Here is a 21231-nt window from a genome sequence, read left to right as displayed (position 1 = left end):
GTTTATCATCCCTGAGATAATTCCTCCAACTCAACAGAGTTGTATGGAATAAGCTTCTCCTCAGAGACAATAGTGACAGGAGGAGACAAGCTTTTGACATAAATCCAGGCAAAGACATCCAACATTTCAGTGTGAATGTGTCGTGCATGCTGGAGATTTTGTTCAGCTTATTGGTTGTTTTTTTTTCCTTTCCATGTAAAACTCAGCCATGTAAAAGAGAACAATGTATTCCACCTCTAAGTACCACCACATGCCACAATTAGGAAAGCTGGCACGAATCTGGGAGATGAAAAGTCCCATCATTCCTCTTCTTGGTAGCACTGGGCTCACCAACAAGGGAAATATCTCCCACACTCTGAGCATGGCACAAATTCACCAGCGGTCCTGCACAGCCGCAGATGGAACTCACTGGGGTGCCCCATGTGCAGTCAGCTCCTCTGCCTTCCCATGCCACCATTTCCCTTCCAGGCAAACACCTGCCCAGGCACATACACTGTGTGACGTGGGGAAAGCCATTGCCATACCAGATGTTTCCTACTGCTGAGGAGCACGGAGGAGGAAATTCCCACTGGAGCAGGACTGCAATCCAAGTGAGCACTTCCCGACCACGTGCCTCTCCTCCCATCCACGGCCATGAGAACGTTGAAGATACAAGTCTCAAATATTTGGAATATTAACATCTATCAGTGTCACACATTCCTTAGCGTAGCATATTCTCACATGATTGATCCTGCCATATGGTAACACTAGCCTGTACCATTACCATCTGGCTCAGCTTTAATTGTATCAAAAGCATTTTGACAGGAGGTAGCATCTTTTCTTCTCCCCTCCTCCTCCTCCCTCCAGAAACTGTGTGATTTCTCCTCACGTGAACCCATCTCTTCGGCCCTGTGTGAGGAGGTTGTCTGGATATTTTGTCTAGGAAATAACTCAGATTTCAAATGCTCTGTGTTTGGGAAGCAGAGCTAAAACCCAGGAACATGTGAACACAAACTTCTTCACCAGAGGAGTTTTCGCTGTCCGTTGGTGCTCAGCCAAGACAGAAGCAATGGGTCATGAAGCAGCCTGCATACCCCGACTCCACCACTAACACACCTTCCTCACTGCTCTGGTACACAGGAGGCCCCTCTGCCTGCAGATTAACAGAGCAAGCAGCTGATGGGCTGTGCTGCACCTGTGTCCTCTCCTCGCACCCAGCACCCTGCAGCAGGTGTGGATGAGAGGAGCCTCCCCAGGGCATCTCCAGTTCCACACATGGACCTCTGCAAACCCTGCAGAGCCCTCAGGGTTATCCATTCCTCACACTCTGCTCAGTTACACGCTCCGTGGAGGAAAGCTGCTTTATCAGCTCCTGCTGATCCTGTTATCGCTGCCAGCACATGCCTTCATTCTTGCACTACAAAAAAAGAAAAAAAGTAGTAAATCCAAATCTCTTGACTCAACTCCTCACACTTATTCATGACCACAGATATTTTTATCCTGTCTCCTGCTATGTTCCTTTTCTAATGTAAACCACGTCCTACATTTCCATGTCTTTCCTTTGAAACTTTAGTGTCCTTTTGGATGGAGATACGGGATTTTGGCTGAGCCCTCCAGACATTAATACAATAACAGCAAGTGCAGAAATGCCATAATACAGCCCATTGTGCTGTCTGTTGCCCTGTGCTGGCCCAGCAGCCTGTAACACAGCTCGTGCTGCATCAGCACTCTCTGCAAGAGGGCTCACAGCTTTTCCCCATGCCTTATCCCACTGCCACTAATCCACTTCATTACTCAGCACACCATAGGTGATACTCAGGAATTCCCCCCAAACAGAGAATCGATTCAAATGCAGCTGAGAGAGGAGAACTTGCCCACGAACAGCGGGTCCTAACGAGATAAGCTTCTGATGTCTTCTATCAGCCTATTGAAGGCTGACACTGTGTGCTTATACAGCTTTGGGGAGAAAGCCTCCATCCAGCACTGCAACAACAGCAGCAGGATGGGAATAAACACTTGGCTGCAGATCAGTGAGAAAGTGATACTCTGCAAATGTCATCAGAATAACACAAAAACAATATCATTTGCCATTTTTATTTATTATACTGGCGCAGCATTTCAGAGTGCAATCGGGAGGGACACCACGAGAGGGAAGCAGTGTTTCACTTTCGTCTTCTTAGCATTCTAGGCTAATTCTTTTAAAAATGTGCATTTTGAGCATTAGAAACATGATGTCACAAAGCAATAAATATCAACCAGTAAGTCTCTTATTCAGACAATTCAAGTTGACAGGAGCTGGTTGGGAATGTGGGTTAAAAAATCTGCTTTCAGAACAGCTTGCAGTATTCAGAATTTATGAAAAAATGATAAGTGTGTTTAAAAGGAGAAGAAGCAATAAAGCTGTCACGAAACACAAAATAAAAGTGGACAACTCACTTGGCAGCTGCCTCACTGTGTGTCATGGTGGCACCTGCTAATGCTTTAAGATGTATGCCCTGGTCCCCATTTAAATAATGAGTTTGTAAGTTCTTGATACCCAATGCAGACAAGGAACAGAACTTAGAGTGGAATTGCTTATATACTTGAAGTTAGAGCCTGAAGTTAGAGCAACTCATTTCCCACATAATATTTGCCAAACACAACTTTGTAAAGATCCGGTTTTAAAGACACGAATGGAGAAAAAAATTACCTGATTAATCATAGAATCACAGAATGGCTTAGGTTGGAAGGTACCTTAAGGATCACCCTGTTGCAACCCCTGCCAAAGACTGGTTGCTCCCCACTAAATCAGGCTGCACAGGGCTCCATCCAGTCTGGCCTTCAACTCCTTCAAGGCATCTATGGGGCATCCACAACCAAAACCCCCAAGTCCTTCTCTACCGGGTTTATCTCCCAGTCTGTGCACATATTGGGATTCACCTTGCACTTGGCCTTGTTGAACCTCACTAGGTCCACAGGGGCCCACTTTTAAAGCCTGCCCAGGTCCCTCTGGATGGCATCCCTTCCTTCTGTTGTGTCATTAGCACCGCTCAGCTTGGTGCCATCAGCAATCTTGCTGAGGATGCGCCCAATCCCATTTTCAGTGTCAGTGATCAAGATGCTGAAGAGCACCAGTCCAGAATGGAACCCTGGGGACACCACTCATGACCGGCCTCCACCTGGACACAGAGTCATTGACAACAACCTTCTGGCTATGATCATCTAACCAATTCTTCATCCACCTAACAGTCCAGCATTCATATCCACATCTCTCCCAGTTACAGATAAGGATTAAGATAAGAGTCAATTGTCCACTTTCAAGCTTTTTGAAGTAAAAAATACACACAAATTTATTTCTCCGTTCTCTGTAAAATAAAATTGGTGCAGAAACAATCAATGAAAAACCAGCGTTCTCTCTGAAGACTGTCAGCAGAGGGTATTGCCACCAGTAAAACTGCCAGTAAGGAATATCTGGGGGAATTCTGTCATTTCCCACAATAGAATCCACCACCCCCGCTATGGCTGGAGATTCCTACAATCACGTTTGAATCTGCACACCAAACAGCAATTTTTAGCCACTCCATTGTCCCTTTTTCTACAGCTACTGAGGACAGAAACCACAGAGCTTTGCAGAAATGTACAAAAGAAGGCTGAAACATCACAACTCCTGTTACTTAACAGAGAGGACAACAAAAGCCTGCAAAAGCGGACCAGAGGAGTAAGAGCTGGGCTTGGTGGAGACAAGGAGAGAAATGTTATTTTCCTCTTTTTTCTTTTGACAGCAATACACATTGCAACACTGGGGAAAGATCCCCCAGTAGCTCAGCGTGCCTGTCTCAGCACTTCCAGCAGCAGCTGTGTGCCAAGGTGTTCAGAGCAGCTCTTGTGCTGCTGCAGCTCTGCTGAAAGGCCCACCTTGCCAGTGGCCACACAACAAGGCAGGCAGTCATTCTGCTTATCCTCGGCCAGCTGTCAGTGTCCCAATGTCTGGTGGGGTTCCCCTGCCACAGGTCCCTTCTGTGCAGTAGTTTTCTTTTGGCTTTCCATGAAAACAAACTCTGCCCAGTTTAACATCAGTTAGACACAACTTTGCGGCCTCTAGGTGGTAGGGATTGGATGCTTTGGTATGGTTTTCTAAGGGACAGATTACACTAGCTTGGAGTCAGCTGAAAAACTGTCGGTGGGAATTTTGGAATGGGAGCTGGCATTCCTCAAAACCGCATCTAAATGAAAGTGCTGTGCACCGTATGGGGGGCAGGGGAAGCCTTGATCATGTTGCCTTTGAGATCGAGGCTACAGCCTCATTAGCTTTCAGGAAGAGAGTCATGTGGAAGTAAATCTGAAAATCGCAATTTGCTAAATTTCTTCAGGCTCTCTGAGGAGGAAGATGAGCTCAGCATCACACACTGATTGGACTCAACAGTTCTTTCCTGCTTCTGCTTCCTGTGGGACTTTTGGCAAATAACCTCATCTTGGTGTCTTCCTTTCCCATCTGTCAAAGGAAGATGAAAGAGAGCTGGGCAGACTTTCACTTACAGTGATAAGACTTTGATACTACAGTCCTGGGTAGCAAGGATAAAAATCAAAATGTTGATGCCTGAGACAGAAGTTTCAGCACTGGTGCAATTTGTCGGCATCTCATGCTTGTTCCCACGCAAAGATGACTCATCAGAGAACAGGGATTTATCACACTGTGTCATCATGTGACAGCGAAAACCACCACCATTGACTGCAAGAAAACAGTAAGATCCCAGTTGGAGACAAAGCTGGGTGAAGCATACCGAATGTTTTAGTATGTAGGAATGTATAGGAAATAACCCAGGCAATAGAAATGTGGATCCACTTAAGGCTTTTCCTATGCCTCGTTCCATGGGCCAGGCGTCCCATCACTCTGACCCTCCTGGAACAACAGACAGCACAGCAGCATCTTGTACCAAGAGAAAACTCTGTAGCCATTAGCACTGTAGGGTTTACAACCACAAGGAATAATTTCCAACCATATAGGGTCACTGCACCTGTATGGAATAGTCGATTCATTACCCCATTTAATTTGTGAAATGGCATTTCTGATCTTCAAAGTGTTTTACATCCCACACATTGCAGCAGTTAGCAAGTAATGAAGAGTAAGAATTAATTAATCCTAACCATACCCCAGGAGATAGGTAGACAAACATTAATCTACTGACAGAAATAGAGCAACTGAGGTTATGCGATTTGTCCAAGGCCACAGTGGGTATCTAGGGCAGAGCCAAGATTAGAGTGCAGGACCTTTGATTGCAAAGCTCAGTCCTTGCTTCTTGTGAAACACGCTTTGAGAAGGACTGTATTATGTAAAACAGATCATCTGTATGGAAGAAGTCTTCACTTGCCTTCTGCACTTTATTGGTACATTACAAGTGCATCCAGATCTTGGGGTCAGACAGTAAATACCGACTTTGGCTAATGTTTACATACACACTAATACACACATACAGACTACATACAGCGAGTGTGTGAGAACAAGGCAGTTAATGACAAAGTTCAGCACCAACCATTCAGAGCACTGTGTGTCAGTGAATTGTTGCAGTGTTCTGCTGCGTCAGGGCAACACTTTCCCACGCCGGCTGGCTGTCCTGCAGCCGCCCTGCTATGGAGCAGCCACATGTTAGTTAACCCCTCAGCACACCAACAGGAGTTTGGGATCTCAGGGCAGGATGATATCCAGTGCCTCCCACTGTGTACCCTGAGAACCTCACCACAGCCCATGACCTCCCTCCAGACAGTTACCATACTTTTGTGGTGATATGCACACACCAACACCTAATCTCATTTAAAATTTCAAACATCCTTAATTTTCTTGTCTATTTCTACATTTTCTAACAAATGACATTCAATCCAAAATTTAAAAAATAAAAATGTGTCCAGTGTATTACGGCTCAAACAACTGAGCATTGTGTTTTCTCTCTCTGGTTTAAAGTTCTGCACAGAAAAGGAATTTTTCCTTTTGCAATTAGTGCATACAAAGGCAGATGTAATAATCTTTCCCCACATGCTTTACAATTCTTAACATTCCTACTCAGACCCATAAAGGAGGCCAACTCTACGTCTTTTTGTTCTCAATGAAGCGCTCAGCATTTTGCACTCAGTTTATCTCATACATTTGAGATTTTAATTAATGACACAAGTGCCTTCCCAAAAGCTGGCTGGTCTTCCAGTATGAAGAATACATGTGAAAATTAATGGTAGAAATGGAGTTGTCCATGTGTTGCTCTCATTGTGATGCCTGTGAGCTTTATGAACAGAGACTGTATTTTAATTCTAAAAAATACATTTGCAAAAGCCATCTTTTAGTAGGTAAAATACTTTGAGCTTCAGTTCTGCTTTCTGCTGTTCTGTGTATAGGAACATTAAGATGCTGTATGCAGCAGAATGTGCAGGGAACCCAAAGCTCAGTTTGTCACCAAGTTTTACTTTTTGTACTGCTTTCACTTTTCAATGCTCTGACTTACTGCTAGTCATTCCAAAGAGCACCTGTACATCTGCAGCACACACACTCTAATTCCCCAAGCCCGCAGCAAGACTGCTGCTGGAGTGATAAAGGATCATAGAACGGTTTGAGTTGGAAGGGACCATTAAAGGCCATCTGGTCCAATTCCCTGCTACAAACAGGGACACCACAGCTCCATCAGTGCTCAGAGCCCCTCCAGTCTGACCTCAGGTGCCTGCAGGGATGAAGCACCGCCACCTCTGGACAACCTGCGCTGTGCCTGGCTGCCATTATCATAAAGAACTTCTTCCTTATTTCCAACTGAAATCTCCCTTCTTTTAATTCAAAACATTTTCTCCTGTCCTGTCACAACAGATTAAAGCATCTGTCCCCTTCTTACAGCCCCCCTCTAGACACTGAAATACGTTTACATACAGATCTGTAAGCTCTGTACGCATGAAGCGCACAACTTTTCCTCTCAGAGGTCTGAAGGCCGAGTGCCGACTGACCAAGAGGCAGTGATTTTGCTTAGTTTTGTTTCTAATTCAAACTGACACGCTGTTAGCACAGGGGTGTTTGTACTATTAGCAGGATATGGATTTATCTGAGCGCGTGTGTACCTTCTTTTCGTACGCAAACATAAAGAACGCAGGGGAAAATAAATCAACAAATGCAAAGGGAAAGCCCCAAGACCGCCAAGCCGGGAAAACCAAACAAACCGGGCCGCCCGCTGCCCGCACTCCGCTCCCGGGCCCGGGCCCGCCCGCGTCGCAGCGGAGCGGAGCCGCACACACCACGAGACCCGGCCGGCCCGCGGCCACCCGCGGCCTACGGCCAGGCCAGGCGGAGCGCCGATCCCGCCCGGGCGCGCGGCCGGGGCGGACCGCGGGCGGAGCCGCGCGCAGGGAGCAGGCCGCGCCCCGGGGGCGGCGTTGCGGAGCGAGGAGGCGGCTCCGCAGCCATCGCGCCTGCCCGGCCGGCCGCGGAGCTCGGCTGCAGGGGGAGGGGGGTGGGGGGGCGGCTCGGCGGCGGGTCTGCGGGCCGGGCGGGCCCCATGGGCGGGTGTGTGGGCTCCCACCACGACTCCTCGGGCAGCCTCAACGAGAACTCGGACGGCACCGGAGGTGAGCGCCGGGCCGCGGGGCGGGCGGACGGGCGGGTTGCCCCCGGCTCGGCGCGGGGACCCCCGGCGGGCGGGCGCTGCGGGCCGGGGCCTGCCGAGGAGCCGGGGCCAGGCGGGGGGACCGCGCCGCTCCGCGCCCGCCTTCCCCACGCCGCGCCCGGCCGCGGGGCTGCCGCCCGGGCCGCAACTTTCCCGGAGCGATGTGCGGGCGTGCTCCGAGCCTTCGGCCCCTGGAGGGTCTCCCCCCTTTCGCTGGGAAGGGGCCGGAGCCGGGGGGCCGGCCGGGCGCGTGTGCGCCCCGCGGTGCTTCGCGGTCGGATCCCGGCTGGGGGCTCTGCTGCTCTCCCCGCCCGCAGCGCTCCTGCAGAGCACGGCGGCGGGGCAGCGGCCTTCCCGGGGCTCCGGAACTTTGTTTTCTTTGGGTTCGGCTCCTTGTGGTGCGTGGAAAACAATTCTTCAGATAACTCAGGTCCTGGCGCTGCCGTGGGTTGGGCTCTTTTCTCTCGCTTTTTATTTTTTTCTCTCTTTATTCTCTCCGAGAAAGATGGATGCTTTCTTCTAGCCTGGCTCACCCTTGCTAACAGTCAGCTTCCAATGACTTCAGAAGCTGGAGCGGTGTGCTCTCGCTGTGTGGAAGCGTGTGCACCTCCTTTGTGCAAACACTGCTGCGGTGTGAGTGCCTCAGCCCTTGTGCTTCCCTCCACCTAAACGTCTGACTGATTGCCTTTTCAATCTGAGGTTTGTGGACCCCTGATGTTCTCCAGCAGAGCTGTATGTGCTGAGCGGTCGTTTAAAGTCAGCCTACCAGCACTACAGTCGGTGTATCGGTCGTCCTTGCACGTACAGGGGCCACGGATTCCAGGCTGAAAACTGCTGACCTAGATCTGCATCTTCCCCCTTGCCTTGCAGAGTGTTATTTATTGGTTTGGTTTCACTTCAGGCAGCCCAGCTGGTTGGTGTTGTGTCACATCAGTGACTTTACCATCATTCCATAATATATATACAAAAAAATGCAGTTTGTACAGTTACATCTGAAGCGGCCACCTGCTGATTAATGTCAGGTACATAGTTTACAGAAATACCAGGAAGTCCAGCTGTGTGGGATTTAATCACATCATTTTCATTAAAGGAAATTGCATAGCTTTGTCTGGTACAAGTCTTCCTTGCTCTTTGCGTCTATTTTTTAAAAAAGTTATTCTTAAAAGCTGTGTCCAGTGCTAAGGAAATTTATCAGCCAGTAAGAAATGGAAAACTGAGTCAGGGACATGGAAGTCAAGGAAAAAGAACAGTGGAAATCTTCACATCCTCTAAAATCTTGACAAAAAAAAAAAAGCCATCAGAAGGCTGTGTTGGCAGTTTTTCGAGGCAGGTGTTATGAGGTAAGATTGTGTCACAGAAATAGCTGTGGTTTAATTTCCTTACTCTTATCTTGCCTCTGATGTCCAATGAATGAGATAGGGGAAAAATAATTATTATCAGCATTTGGCAGATGTTGTAAAATAGTAATGCTGCTTTCTTACGTGCTTGTAGCAGTGCAGAGGTACGTGATTTCCATCCAAGTTGTGTAAAGATTGCTGTCCCAAGAAGACTTAGTTGGAGCACGTTCCTGCAAACACCATACATGGCATGACACGCTGCAGCCTTTGGGTTAATAACCCACTGTGCTTGGTGCATCAGAACTGCAGCTGGATTCCTCAAGATTGTGAGATGCAGAATGCATGTCAGCTGGCTCGTGTTGATTCATGCTCTGAGGATAATGTTCCTTAAGGTTGTCTTGCTGAAGTGAGAAGTGATGTAATTTCGGTTGAATTATGTGCTTCTTAGGACTGTCTTAAACAATGAGCTGCAGTGCGTGATAGGCTGTTCTGTAAGGCTGCGTATCTGTTCTGCTTCTCCAAAACAAAAGAGGGGAGGTGGGGATATAGGTGAAGAGGCAAGAACTTCAGTACCTCTTCTGTTACATTTAACTCCCAAGGCGCTGAAGTCCTGCCTTTGCTAATCCTTAGGGTTACGAATTCTGAAAGTGTGCACATGCTGAGAATGAAATCTGACTTGATCTCCGGAGGAACCTTTTGTCTTAAGGCATCAGAAAACAAACCAGCTCAAGTCCCAAGTGAGTGTCATTTTTGAGCCCTTCCTGGACAGAACAGCAGCCTGCTCATCCTGATAACAGGGCTTACTTCCTCCAACTGCTGTTTTGTGACCAACTCAAGTGTAATCACTTTCAAATTGCTGTCAATCAGCAGGGCTGCCTCATTTTATAAATCTTAGGAAGATGTTTTAGAATAGAAACGTTCCAGTTCCAGCCAGAATGTTGCCGCTGATAGACTTACTTTGGAGGAGGTTTGTTTTTTTTCCTCAGAACAGGAGAGTTTCTTAAAGAATGGCAAGCAGTCATGAGATTGATTAGATAGTAACAGCAGTGCTTGATGTTGCATAAAAGCGGGAGCCGGATCTCAAGTCTAATTCATACCAGCCTCAATCTATTACAGTGCAGTGAAGAGCTGATGAAATCCTGCTAGATGATATCACTGGAATTAAAATCAGAATTTGTCACATCCCTGTATTGTCCTCCGAGCTTTTGTCAGTCACCGCACTTCCAGTTATTTCCCTGCTGCTCAGCAAAGCTGACAGTGCCCTGACTGTGTGCGGTTCCTTTCTCTTTTCCCATTGGAAAGGTCAGAGAGATGCTTGCATTTATCCAGAGAACTATTTAATGTACTTAGGTGTGTCTCTGAGCGTAAGAACAAGCTAATCAAATGTACCAGCTCGTATGTGTGTGTACAGCTTACTGTGTGATCTGTTCCCATTGACCAAAGCAGGAGGAGTCTGTCACTTAGCAAGAATTAAACATGCTGCTCTGCCCATCCTGCTGGAGATGAAATGGTTTTTTCGGCTTGATACCACTTGTTTCATTATCACTGCTCTTTTTAGTGGGTTTTCATTTTGATAGAATAGTTTTGTTGTATTTAGAAAAAAAAAAAATCCTGTCTAAAGCTTGGGGCATTATTGTCCAGCAGAGCTGCGTGGTGTTGTGAACGTCCTGGATGATGAGGTGGATTTATTGGTGACTCTTTAAAGCAGATAAAAAGAACAATGGGAGATGATTGTACACACAGATGTTTTTTCCCATTGCTTTAGCTCAGCTGTCTCCTGTCAGACATTCCAAGCTTTCAGGAGCCAAGCAACAAATCTCCTCTTGCTGTGCCTTGTCAAAGGTGACGGAATTTCTGCCGAACGGGGAAATCGGGGGAGAAAGAGCTGCTCTCTGGCTGCGTGCAGCTTGTGTGATGACCTCAGATATCTGTTCAGAAAAGCTTTGAAGCATTGGGTTTGGAGTTAACTGCTGGAGAGCTCTACGTTGTGTTTCCAAGTATGCTCTGACAGCTTATCAAGTTAAGTTTGGTTTGGCATGAACCAGAAAATTTGCATTCCCACGTGCAAGTCCTCTTCAGAGGGTTCTTATTTCTTTTCCTTTTCTTGGAGAGGAGGATGGGAAAGGTTGTGAAAGAAAAACGAATCCATTCATTTTCTTCCGGTAAACTCTCACGTCTGTTCCTAGTTGCAAATTACTTTGTCTTACTTCCCGAAGTTCAGAGAGAGTTATCTGTGGAGAGTAACACAGGGCAAGAAATGTGATGTCCTGACGTGCTGGCATGACAAGTCATTACAGATTAAGTCTCTCGGCTGTGGCTGTCTGATTGCTGCTGTGCTCTCCTTGTCGGGATGCGAGCTGCCTGTTGGAGCTCTTATCGTCTGCTTTGTTAGGTAAGACGATGATTCTGTTTGAAATTTGTCTTCTTTACTGCTGCCCCTATCACCCAGCAGTGATAATGGCAGCAAGCGGGAATAGGGCTGCACATCTGACTGCCGCACCAGAATGTGTGAAAAGTATCAATTATTTCTGCAATATTTGGTACAGTGCTGATGCTTCGTTAAGTTCTAGCAAGCCACATGCCAGGCTTGACCTCTGCTTTCACTGGCTGGACCACGGTTTCTGAAATATCTTCAGCTGAGTGGCATCGTGCTGTATATCACATGTCTGATCTGGAGTTACAATAACTGCTTTCATGGTGCTTCTATGGAAGGCTGACCAAGGGAATTTGCATATTAAGTAGTCAGATTTGTTGCTCACAATTGCACTAATACAGTAGGCCCATGCACAGCTAGCACAGGGCTTTTAAACAAGGATCTTATGACTGAGCAGTTAATAGCATTTGGTGCATACCCCATATGTCAGCATACAAAGAATCTCCCAGACTGCATTTTGCAGTGGTTTAGCAGTTGACTGCAAGCCATGGATAGTGTGTGCCAGTTCATAGCACCTTCCTGGGATTGTGGTGTTGTGTGAAACAGGTTGTTTGGGACTTCAGGTTGTTCCTGCTGTTTTATAGTGCAGCCCTAAGATAAGGTGCTGTTTTGCAACTGTAATGCTAAATTCGGAACAAGCATTGAGCGTCACATCCTACTGTGTTTTTTTGTTTCAAAATGGAATAAGAAGGCTTAGTATGGTTCTCACTGTAAGTCTCTCGTGATTTCCACAACAGTACATGTGGTTTTAATCAGGGCATTTTAATAAAAGCCATTAATGAATGACTTGGTTTTCTAATGGCTGGGCACCCTCAGCCTGTTTGGGTTCAGTGGGATGTGCAGTTTGGCACAGCCAGCACCTGAGGATCACTTTGATACCATTTGTAACCTCGTAGGCTTTGTTTTTCAGGTGTTAACAAATAGCTCTTAGAAAATGAAGTAAGGTATTGTTTTTACTGCTAATAAGGGCTGACTAATGCAGCTGTTCTGTTTCCTTTTTGGCATTGTTCCTTTGTGTAATTGTTTGTTTGGTTTCTAGATGAAGCAATTTGTTTTAATTTCTCTGCTTGGGATTTCGGTGTTGAAATAGCTGAATATTAAATATAATAAATTGAATTCTTTGTGCTTTGGAGATTTTTGATAAATGAAAACATGTTATTCATTGCCTGTTTGAATAAACTCTAAAAAATAAAATCAGTAATCCCCTCTTATTGCAGCGGGATAAAATGATAGCTATTATTTTTCATATGAATGTTGAACAATACAATTTATGAGTCACGAGTTATAATACAATTGAAGCCAGAAATAAAGATCTGCCTTGCAGTTAGGTCCTAGCCATTCCTGCAGGTCCTTTTGCAAGTACCAGGAAGGATGAAGGAAGCCACAGGTACTCTGATTGCCTAGCTTTTAAAAATAGATTAATTCTGATTCTGGAGAACTTTGGACCAGATGTTGATGTTCCAGCAATCAGTGCAGCTATTCCTTTGGTTAAGTATCACAGTCCTTTGCTTGGAGGGTGTGAAATAAGAAGCACTTTTGCTCTGTCCTGAAGTCAAATACTTATATGTCACTTAGGGTTTTTAGGCAGTTGTTACCTGCTAGTAACCAGTAGCAGCATCTCCTTCACGTAAAATTCAGGCTCCACTGAAGCAAGTTCTTACGCTTTATTTTCTTTTTCCTCTTAGACTTCTGTAGATTTGCTTTTTCTTAATGTTATACATACATAATCTTGTAAAATATATGTAAGTTTGCAAATTTTGCTTGTGCATGCTACAGCGATGGATGATTTCTTGGCCTTCTGGGCAGGTAGGTACTGACCTGGTACCTCATGATCCTCCCAGTTCTTTCCCATCACACTGCTGTGACTTTGAGCTTGGCTGCTGTGGTGTGGCCATCCTCTGCTGCAGGTACCAACATGAATGCTACTGTGCTTTGTGGCTTTCCAAAGAAGTGCTCTGGAGGAAAATGCAGTGGGTTGTTTCCATTTGTGCTGGGGATAGTCCATGAGAGTCTAACTGAAAAGTACAGCTGGGTGTGCAGCAGGAAGCTTTGCTTTTTCAGTGTCAGTGGCATCCCTGCTCCTGGAAGGGAAGGACGAGAGCCTTTCCAGCTGGAAGTCCTGCAGCTGGAAGGAAGACCATGTGGCATCAGTTGGGTGCATGTCTGGCAAGTGTCAGCCTAAAGGCAGGAGCCACTGGTTTGCTTTCATGTGCAGGTGCTTAGGGTGTAGTTCATGGACGTTTGTTTTTTCTTCTTCCAGCTAGAAGCCCTATTGGTCTTAAAGGCACATTATGAAAATAAGCCTTTTTTTCTACATGTTCCTGTATCTAGTTTTAAAAGCTATTCCATTTAGACAGTTCTCATCATCTTATTCATAGTATGCACGCAGCGAGCAGGATGAGCTTGATGACTCCCCAGTTTGGGGTGCTGGAAGGTGGCTGACCTTGTGTGGGTGCCGGGCAATGCGAGCAGTGTGTGTGCACACGTTGGGCTCTCAGTCCTCTCTGTGCTCTGTTTACTGACAACACATGGTCTCTATTTACTCACAGTGATGCTAAGCCTTGGGTGTTTGCATTGCCCTGCAGCAGCAGTGCCACGGCCCCCGTTGCCCTCCATTGGGGACCAGTATAAGGACTGGAATGGTCATTATATGGTATGGGAACAAGGCAGGGCTTGGAGATCTGGCTTCAGCAAACTGACCCTTTCTGTGAAGCATGCAGAGCAGAAGGAAAAATAAAAAAGGTAAAGTCAGTAACCTGGTTTCTGGCTGTTGGAGAACAGCTTTACTTGCACCTTGGGGTTTCCAGTTACAACTTAATCTGCTGCATATATGTTGTCTGGCTGAAACCTAAGATTTGAAGGAACACAAATGTTCCACTGCTTGAGATGCAAAAGAAGCAAAGGTTTGTTTGTTTACTTTAAAGAAAAATAGTTTTTCCCTCACAGTGTGATTGCATTTCTGGTGTGAGAAGTGCAGAATTGAATTCAGTGCTTCATACTGGTTTATCAGAGATGGGCAGAAGCAGCACAAATGACACATCCAAAAGCTACCAGCTTGTGTTACTCGTACAGTTAACTTGCTTGTACAGTTAATGGAAAACACCTCTAACATCGCGTGTAACTGGATATTTTACTGTCTTGACCTGCTTGCAGTAAAATATGCAGGGATGTCTGATGTGGTTTAAGGTTCAGCCAGATCCTGAATTTTGCATTTCTGCCTTTGCTGACCCTGGGCTGATCTCCCAGATGTCAGCTGGCAGCAGCTCTCTCTCCTTGCAGGCTTGGGTTAGGGCTGTGCGAGTGAGCAATGGCCGAAGGCAGAGCAGTGCAAACCGTGTAAGAGGATTTTAATCTGTTTCCTACCTTTTGAAGTGAACTAAAAGCTCTGTTCTAAATGCTGAGTGGTGCTGGTATCTCTTAGGCTACCTTAAATATTTGAAATGACATAAGCAGCCTGTCATCCCGAGGCTCTACAGTATTGAGAGAAACAGAGCAACTGCAGACTGTGCAGGTAAGAAGTGCAGAAGCACCTAATACATGCCGTTAATGAATTTGCATCCATTTGACCCCTTGGAAGCTAACGTGCAGCATTTGAAAACTATGTGAAGTACAAATACAGGTGGAGTTGGGGGAGGCTATTCTTGCTTATTAGACTACTTTTTCAGCTCCCCCATTCTTCTTTTTCCTCATGTCCTTTTCTTTTCCCTTCCCACGTACTCAATGAATGTGATTTAACAGGAAAAACTCAAAGCATTGCTTGGAAGCCATTTGTGGGAGGAGATGGGAACAGTTTAAAAGGGAAGAATCATTTCTTCAGGAGAAGCTCAGATGTGTGCTTATGTGTGCATATGTGTATACGTGCATATGTGCATATAGGCATCCTTGTGCTGAAACGAGGTAGAAAGGAGAGGGGCTGGGAGTTTCTGCGTGAGCCATCATGTGATTTTCCCACATTCTCAAACTTGAAAGAAGAGGCCCTTTACAAATGGCAGTACTTCAGTGTTTTTAGTACTTCAGTGGTTTTAAATGAGAACAGGTGCTGCCATGGAGAAAAAGATTACAGGCTAAAGCATTTGGAAATGTACGGTGTAATGCTGTACAATGCATATTTCATTTCATGTTTCGTAGAGAGTGTTTACTCTTAGTGTATGTTCCATCTCCCATTATTGACATTTTTTTCTATAAGTAACTAAAATATTGCTCATAATTATTAACATTTTCAATTTGTAATCTCAAGTAAATGTCACAACTGTAAATAATTTGTGTAGTGCAGAGAACCCGTAATGTAGGAAGGCATTTTTCACCTTTTTCTCATTAGAGATGCGTGTTCTTTGAGAATACTCATAGGGTCTGAAATTGCATCAGAAGCAGAGCACAATAGTTCGGGGCTGGAAGCTTGCTACCTTTGTATTTTTAAAATTCAGTTGTGGAACTCAATTTCTGCTCTCACGCTGTGATCAAGGGCACTCCAGATTCATGAGAAGAATCTCTCGTGGCATTTACTTTGTTGCTTTATTTTTCTGCCATAGAACTATCATCTCCTGTGATTTCTTGTCTGTAGGGATAAATACAGTCTTTTTGTAAAAGAGTACCTACAAAACAGTGGATAGCACCTGCAGCTGGCAAATGCCATTTCCTCCTGCCAATTTTTGTTTGGCAACGTGCTGCTTTTGAGCAACTGAGCCTAGTGTGGACCATTGGTAACTGCAGAGTAATGCCTATCTGGCGAAAAGGTAAATAGGTGAAGAAAAATGGCTAATTCACATGCTTACAGTAGACTTATAGAATGGCTTGGGTTGGAAGGGACCTCAAAGATGGCCCGGTCCCATGCCCCGCCATGGGCTGGCTGCCCCCCTCCAGCTCAGGCTGCCCCGGGCCCATCCATGGCCTGGGCCACCTCCAGGGATGGGACAACTGCAACACAGAATGAATTGTGAGATGAAGGCAAAGGAAAATAAGCTGTTTGGAAATGGGAATGGCAATGAGGAAAACGAGGTAAATGGTTTGGAAATGATAAACGTTGTGTGGAGGTTAGACTAACAATTTCACTAACACTTGCTGGATGCACTCTCGAGGAAGCTATGTTTGGTGGCAGCAGTGGTTAAACATGGCTTGAGACGAAGCTTCGCGCTCCAGTCCTTCACACCTCTCTCTCACTGTCCTTCTGCTACTTTTAGTGCTGTTGTGTTTGGGACGTGAGCAGAACGCCCTGCTGCTGAGGGCCAGCAAGCTGTGCTTTGCATTGCGTGTGTTGTGCTCTGAGCGCCCACCACAGGTGGGGAACTGTGGTCCCAGCTGGGGGCTGGTGCATCCAGGGCTGGGGAAGGGGAAAGCTGTCAAATCACTCTTTAAACTTTTTTTAGGGAGTGGGAACTGATTTGAGTTACATGTTGATGACTTGGCTCAATAAAATGCATAAATAATTTTTATTTTTATTTTTGTTTTACTTTACTATATGCTTATAGATTACAGTAAAAGAACATGGCTTGCTATTCACTAAGGGCTTATGTTCTGTGAAGTGTTCATCAATACTGGCTGTTGCTCTTAGACAAGTTAAAATAATCACTTGAGATAAGTTCTCTTATTTGCTCATTTGTACATCAGTTTTTCACATCTGTGTATCTCCATTGTATCCCTGTCCAAATCTAAATCTAGTTCTGGTGCCAAAACAGCTTGAGTTCCAACAGAAAACCACATGTGTATTGAAATTTCATTGCTCAATTGAAGTCACATGCTTTGAATCAGTCACGTATTGTATAGCCTCATGCTGATGGTACTTAAGACAGTGATGGAACATTGCATTAACACAACTGAAACAAACACATTCATTGTACATATCCAAGGCATTCCAGCCGCTGTATTGATATTACGGCACAGAAATAGCTCCAGAAGTATTACAGACTCAGTTTCTGGCCTCAGCAAAATGTCTTCAGAAAGGAACAAGAGGGAATTCAGAATTTTGGTCTCCCCTCTGAGAGAAGCAAGGAGCAGCACTGTCAGAGCAGGCAAGCAGGGATGTTGTGGTTCAGCATCTCAAAGGAGCACTGAAACGAGGGGCCTTGGGCCGTAGGGAACCCACGAGTTCTTCAACTGTAACTCACAGGAGAGGCTCTGAAAGTCTTGGTTTTTCTCTCAATGTGAGAAGAACAATATAGAAAAGAGTTTATTTTTCTGTAAACCTTTCAAAACAGCTTAACTATTTTGAGATTCTTTACAATTTATTTGAATGGCATGATGGCATGAACCCTTTGAAAGCATACCTGGTGCTCCTACACTGTGATGAGGTGCCGATGGCCTAGGCAGCTCAGAGAGGTCATTATAGAGTTAATGCCATGTCTCCAAACAGGTTTCCAAAAGCTTTTGTACAAAAGCTTATTTCTTCTGGGGAAAAAACCTTATCAAAATACTCCAAATACCCTTTGAGTTAATTTGCAGTGAGCAGGAATACTGCAGTGTTTCGTGACTTGCTGCGACCTTGTGGAGCTGTCTTGGATTCTGTTCTGCTGCTGATTTCTTTGGGGAAGCTGTGCTGGATCACACTGTGTGAGTAAAGACACAGAGTCCGTGTTGGACGAGCTAATGAACACGGGGTAGATTGAACCAACGGAACAGAACTGGCCCCAGAGGGTTCATACTCAGATGGCCCTGAACAGTCTTCTTAGAGGCAACTTCTGCATTTTCTGGTTGCATGTACCAGTTTTTGGTCAAGTCGGTCTGACTAAAAGTGGTTTTCTTTGATTCCTTTTCCTCCCATCTTGCTTCTGTTGTCACCTGGCTTACTTACCATTAGTCAGTGCTCTGAGCAGCCTCGTGTGAAGTGCTAACTTCTGCAGCGGTTGGCGATGTGGGCCTTCCCTCACTGAAGTCCGGAGAGATGTCAGCAGAGGTGAAGCTCAAGTTTTGTGTTTGTCTTCCTGGGATGTTTCATACCCTTTCTCGGAGGCTTACTAGTCTGTTGTGCCTAATTCTTCCAAATAACATACTTTCTGGGAACTGGTTTTAAGTTCAGAAGAGGGAGAAGTCATAGCTTGTGGTTAAATGGCCAACAGAGCTTTTTATGCAACTTGAAAAGGGAAATACTTTACTGATGTTTGGAGAGTCAATGCCCAGCACTGGGGAAGGCAAAGCAACCTTATTTTAAGTAGGAAGAATTTGTATTCCCTGTTTAACTTTAAAATAGCGAGTGCAGCTTAGTTTTGCCATTGGGGAATTCCAAGCATATCTGACATAAGTCAGTTAAGTGTGGATTATTCACCAGACAGCGGAGGAGTAGAGGTCTGGTGGTGTGTTAATTTGTGAACCCAAAGGGAAGCTGGCCCTTAAGCCTGCCGAGTCCTGCTGCTCAGTGCTGGAGTAGCAGTGGCACATGGAAGGGCTCTGTCACTGCCCGAATCCAGGCCCCAGGGCTGTTGTTCTGTTCCTGTTGTTTGTGCTTAGGGAAACAAGCATGCTGTAGAACTGTGGAAGAAGCAGTAGTGTTTTACCATCTTGAGGTGGAAACGTATTACTGAGAGCCAGTAATTAACATGAAGCTCTGCTTTGGTTATGAAAACACGATGGGTACTTGGGGCAGTGGGGGCAGTTCAGTTCCTGCAGGCACCTCGCCTTGTTAACGTATTTTGACAGCCTTCGTGCAGAGGGATGCTGTGAGAGCTGCTGTCTGATAAGCAAACCCATTAATAGTTTTTGTTTGTTTGCTTGTGTAGAAGTAATGATGTTTCAGCTTGAACCAAGGTTGTACGAAGTCCAAGATGACAGTGCTGGCAGAGGTGTCTGTGTTTTCTGATTCAGTGCTGTGTCAAACAGAATATTCCCTATAAGAAATGCTACCGACCAACTTCATCTTCTCTTAAACTCTTTTTCCAGGGTTGCCTACTCAAATATGCTCTCGCTATCTGATTGCTCTTCCTGCCAAATTTCCCAGCTGAATTCATCTCCCATTGATAAAGCGTGCTTCTAGTGGCTCAGTACAGCCACCCTTCATTCTTTCTCATGCTGTATTTTGTTGTTATTAAAAAAATGAGACAATAAAGGATTTTCTCCAGCGGGCGGTGCTCTTCCATGCAGGTCAGATTTAGGTATTGCCCCACCTCTTCTGTTGTTTTGTTTTGATGCGTTCCAATGCAGATTCGCTTGTTCATTCTGAAGGATAATAAATAAAGAACATGGTTTCTTGGAAAACAGCTATTTTCTAAGAAGAGTACTGACTGTTATGTATGAAAGTCAATTTTATTGCTGAATAGTGAGCCCACATGAACAGGCTGTTTTCGATTAGAAGAGCAAATGCTGTTTTTATTCTACAAAATGTGTCTTAGGATGATTCAGTAAATGGTTCTGGGCAGTGAATATTCTGCATTGCTTTTGAGGACTGCTGGCAGGCTTAAGAGAACCCTGCCTTGAGAATGGGATTAAAGATAGTTATGCCTGACACAATCTAAATTTCATATTATTTTCACTGTTTTTATAACTCTCTATTGAATGATGTGTTAGAGGGCAGTAGGGAACGTGTGATGTCAGCAAGGCGTGCTCATTACAGCTGCTTAGAAAACTTAATCCTAGCAAATATCTGCTATCTAGGAGTAGGCATACCTTGAGCTGTATGAGCCAGAAATTGGCCTTTTTTGTTTGTTTTTTTTTTTAACTCAGTGCCTACCAAATGAATCAGAAGGCACAAGCTATTCTGTGACAGCTGAGAGGAAAACGCCGTGATCAGGGGAAGGGAATTGCAGCTCAGTTGTAAAAATAGAAGTCTGTTCAGAGTGCAGGAAATCAGGTTCAGGTTTAGTGTGAAAAGAATATGAAAAGAATAAGAAATTCTTTCTGGTGGTTTCTCCACCCGTGTCAACGTAGCTTGTACTCACCATGGACATACCCAGCAAGGATTACTCTTCCCACACCAAGGGAATCTTTTGTTTCTTGCTGCTTTTCTGGTTGTCTTAATGGCCTCTGTTGCTAATAGTGCCTAAATATTGCTGGAAAAGGGAGGGTCCTGGATGCTGGCCATAGTTCTCTGAACCAGAGATACAGCCTAAGAAGTAAAGAGAAACTACTGTTGGAAAAACCCCCTTGCCTGGGGGCTGGCTGTGATAACAGTGCTGGATTGATGGCTTCCAATCCCAGCCTTACGTTTTTAGTTCTTAGTTTTGATACAGGCTTTTAAAAGCAAGAAAACTCAAATGGTTTCTTTGTGTGTTTGTTCTATTCACTGGGGGATGTGAATGGCTTTCTTTCATGTTTACAATGACATTGCTGGTGTCAGGGAGGCAGCAGCGGGGTCCCTGCTCGGCCAGGCCCTGGGTGCAGGGTGCCCTGATTGCCGCTTCGCAGAAGCAGCGCTCTGTGTGCATAGTTTGCTCATTAGAGCATAGCAATTAGCAAACTGGGTGAATCAAAAGTGTTCTTGCAGCCAGTCGTTCTGCGAGTTCTTCCCTTAGCCTCTGTAAGCAGCATTTTGCTCAAGGCTTTCAGTATTGCCTTCACCTAAACAAAAGAGTTGTACCTGTGCAGTGAATGTATGGAACTTTGCAGGAGATGGCTTGTTTTCAAATGGCCCAAATAAGAAGCTCTTCTCACCAATGTTCTCATACTCATTATCTGCCAAAATTTCTTATCCTTATTTTTAGCTTAAGTGTGTTTTCTCATCAAGAAAGGGGAAAGGTTGGAGAAGAGGCGTCTGTCTGATGATGCCTTACCCTCAGGGCCGAAGACTTCACCTACAAGAAGGTGTACTTGGGAAGTAGGAAATCTTTGTCAGAGTTTTATATGCCTAATACTGACAAGTAGATACGAATTTTGCAGCATGGTCTTTTGAAGTTGCTTGGGCATTATTGGTATGTAGAGCATAAAATAGCATCGATACCCTTTGTGCAATTCT

General features: G+C 45.3%; 1 protein-coding gene across 1 annotated transcript in view; it reads left to right on the top strand.

The window, feature by feature from the left end:
• The first annotated feature begins 7418 nt into the window (after positions 1-7418).
• Positions 7419-21231, top strand: part of UBTD2 (ubiquitin domain containing 2) — a 50902-nt gene continuing 37089 nt past the window's right edge. Inside the window, exon 1 of the mRNA XM_052685127.1 lies at positions 7419-7548. Within this exon, the coding sequence (XP_052541087.1) occupies positions 7479-7548 (70 nt within the window). The 5' untranslated portion in view covers positions 7419-7478. The remainder of the gene's footprint in view (positions 7549-21231) is intronic.

Source organism: Tympanuchus pallidicinctus, unplaced genomic scaffold, assembly GCF_026119805.1.
Source record: "Tympanuchus pallidicinctus isolate F22 unplaced genomic scaffold, pur_lepc_1.0 scaffold21, whole genome shotgun sequence".
NCBI classification, from domain to species: Eukaryota; Metazoa; Chordata; class Aves; order Galliformes; family Phasianidae; genus Tympanuchus; species Tympanuchus pallidicinctus.
The sequence above is the reverse complement of the archived record's forward strand: the minus strand, read 5'-3'. Positions and strand labels throughout refer to the sequence as shown.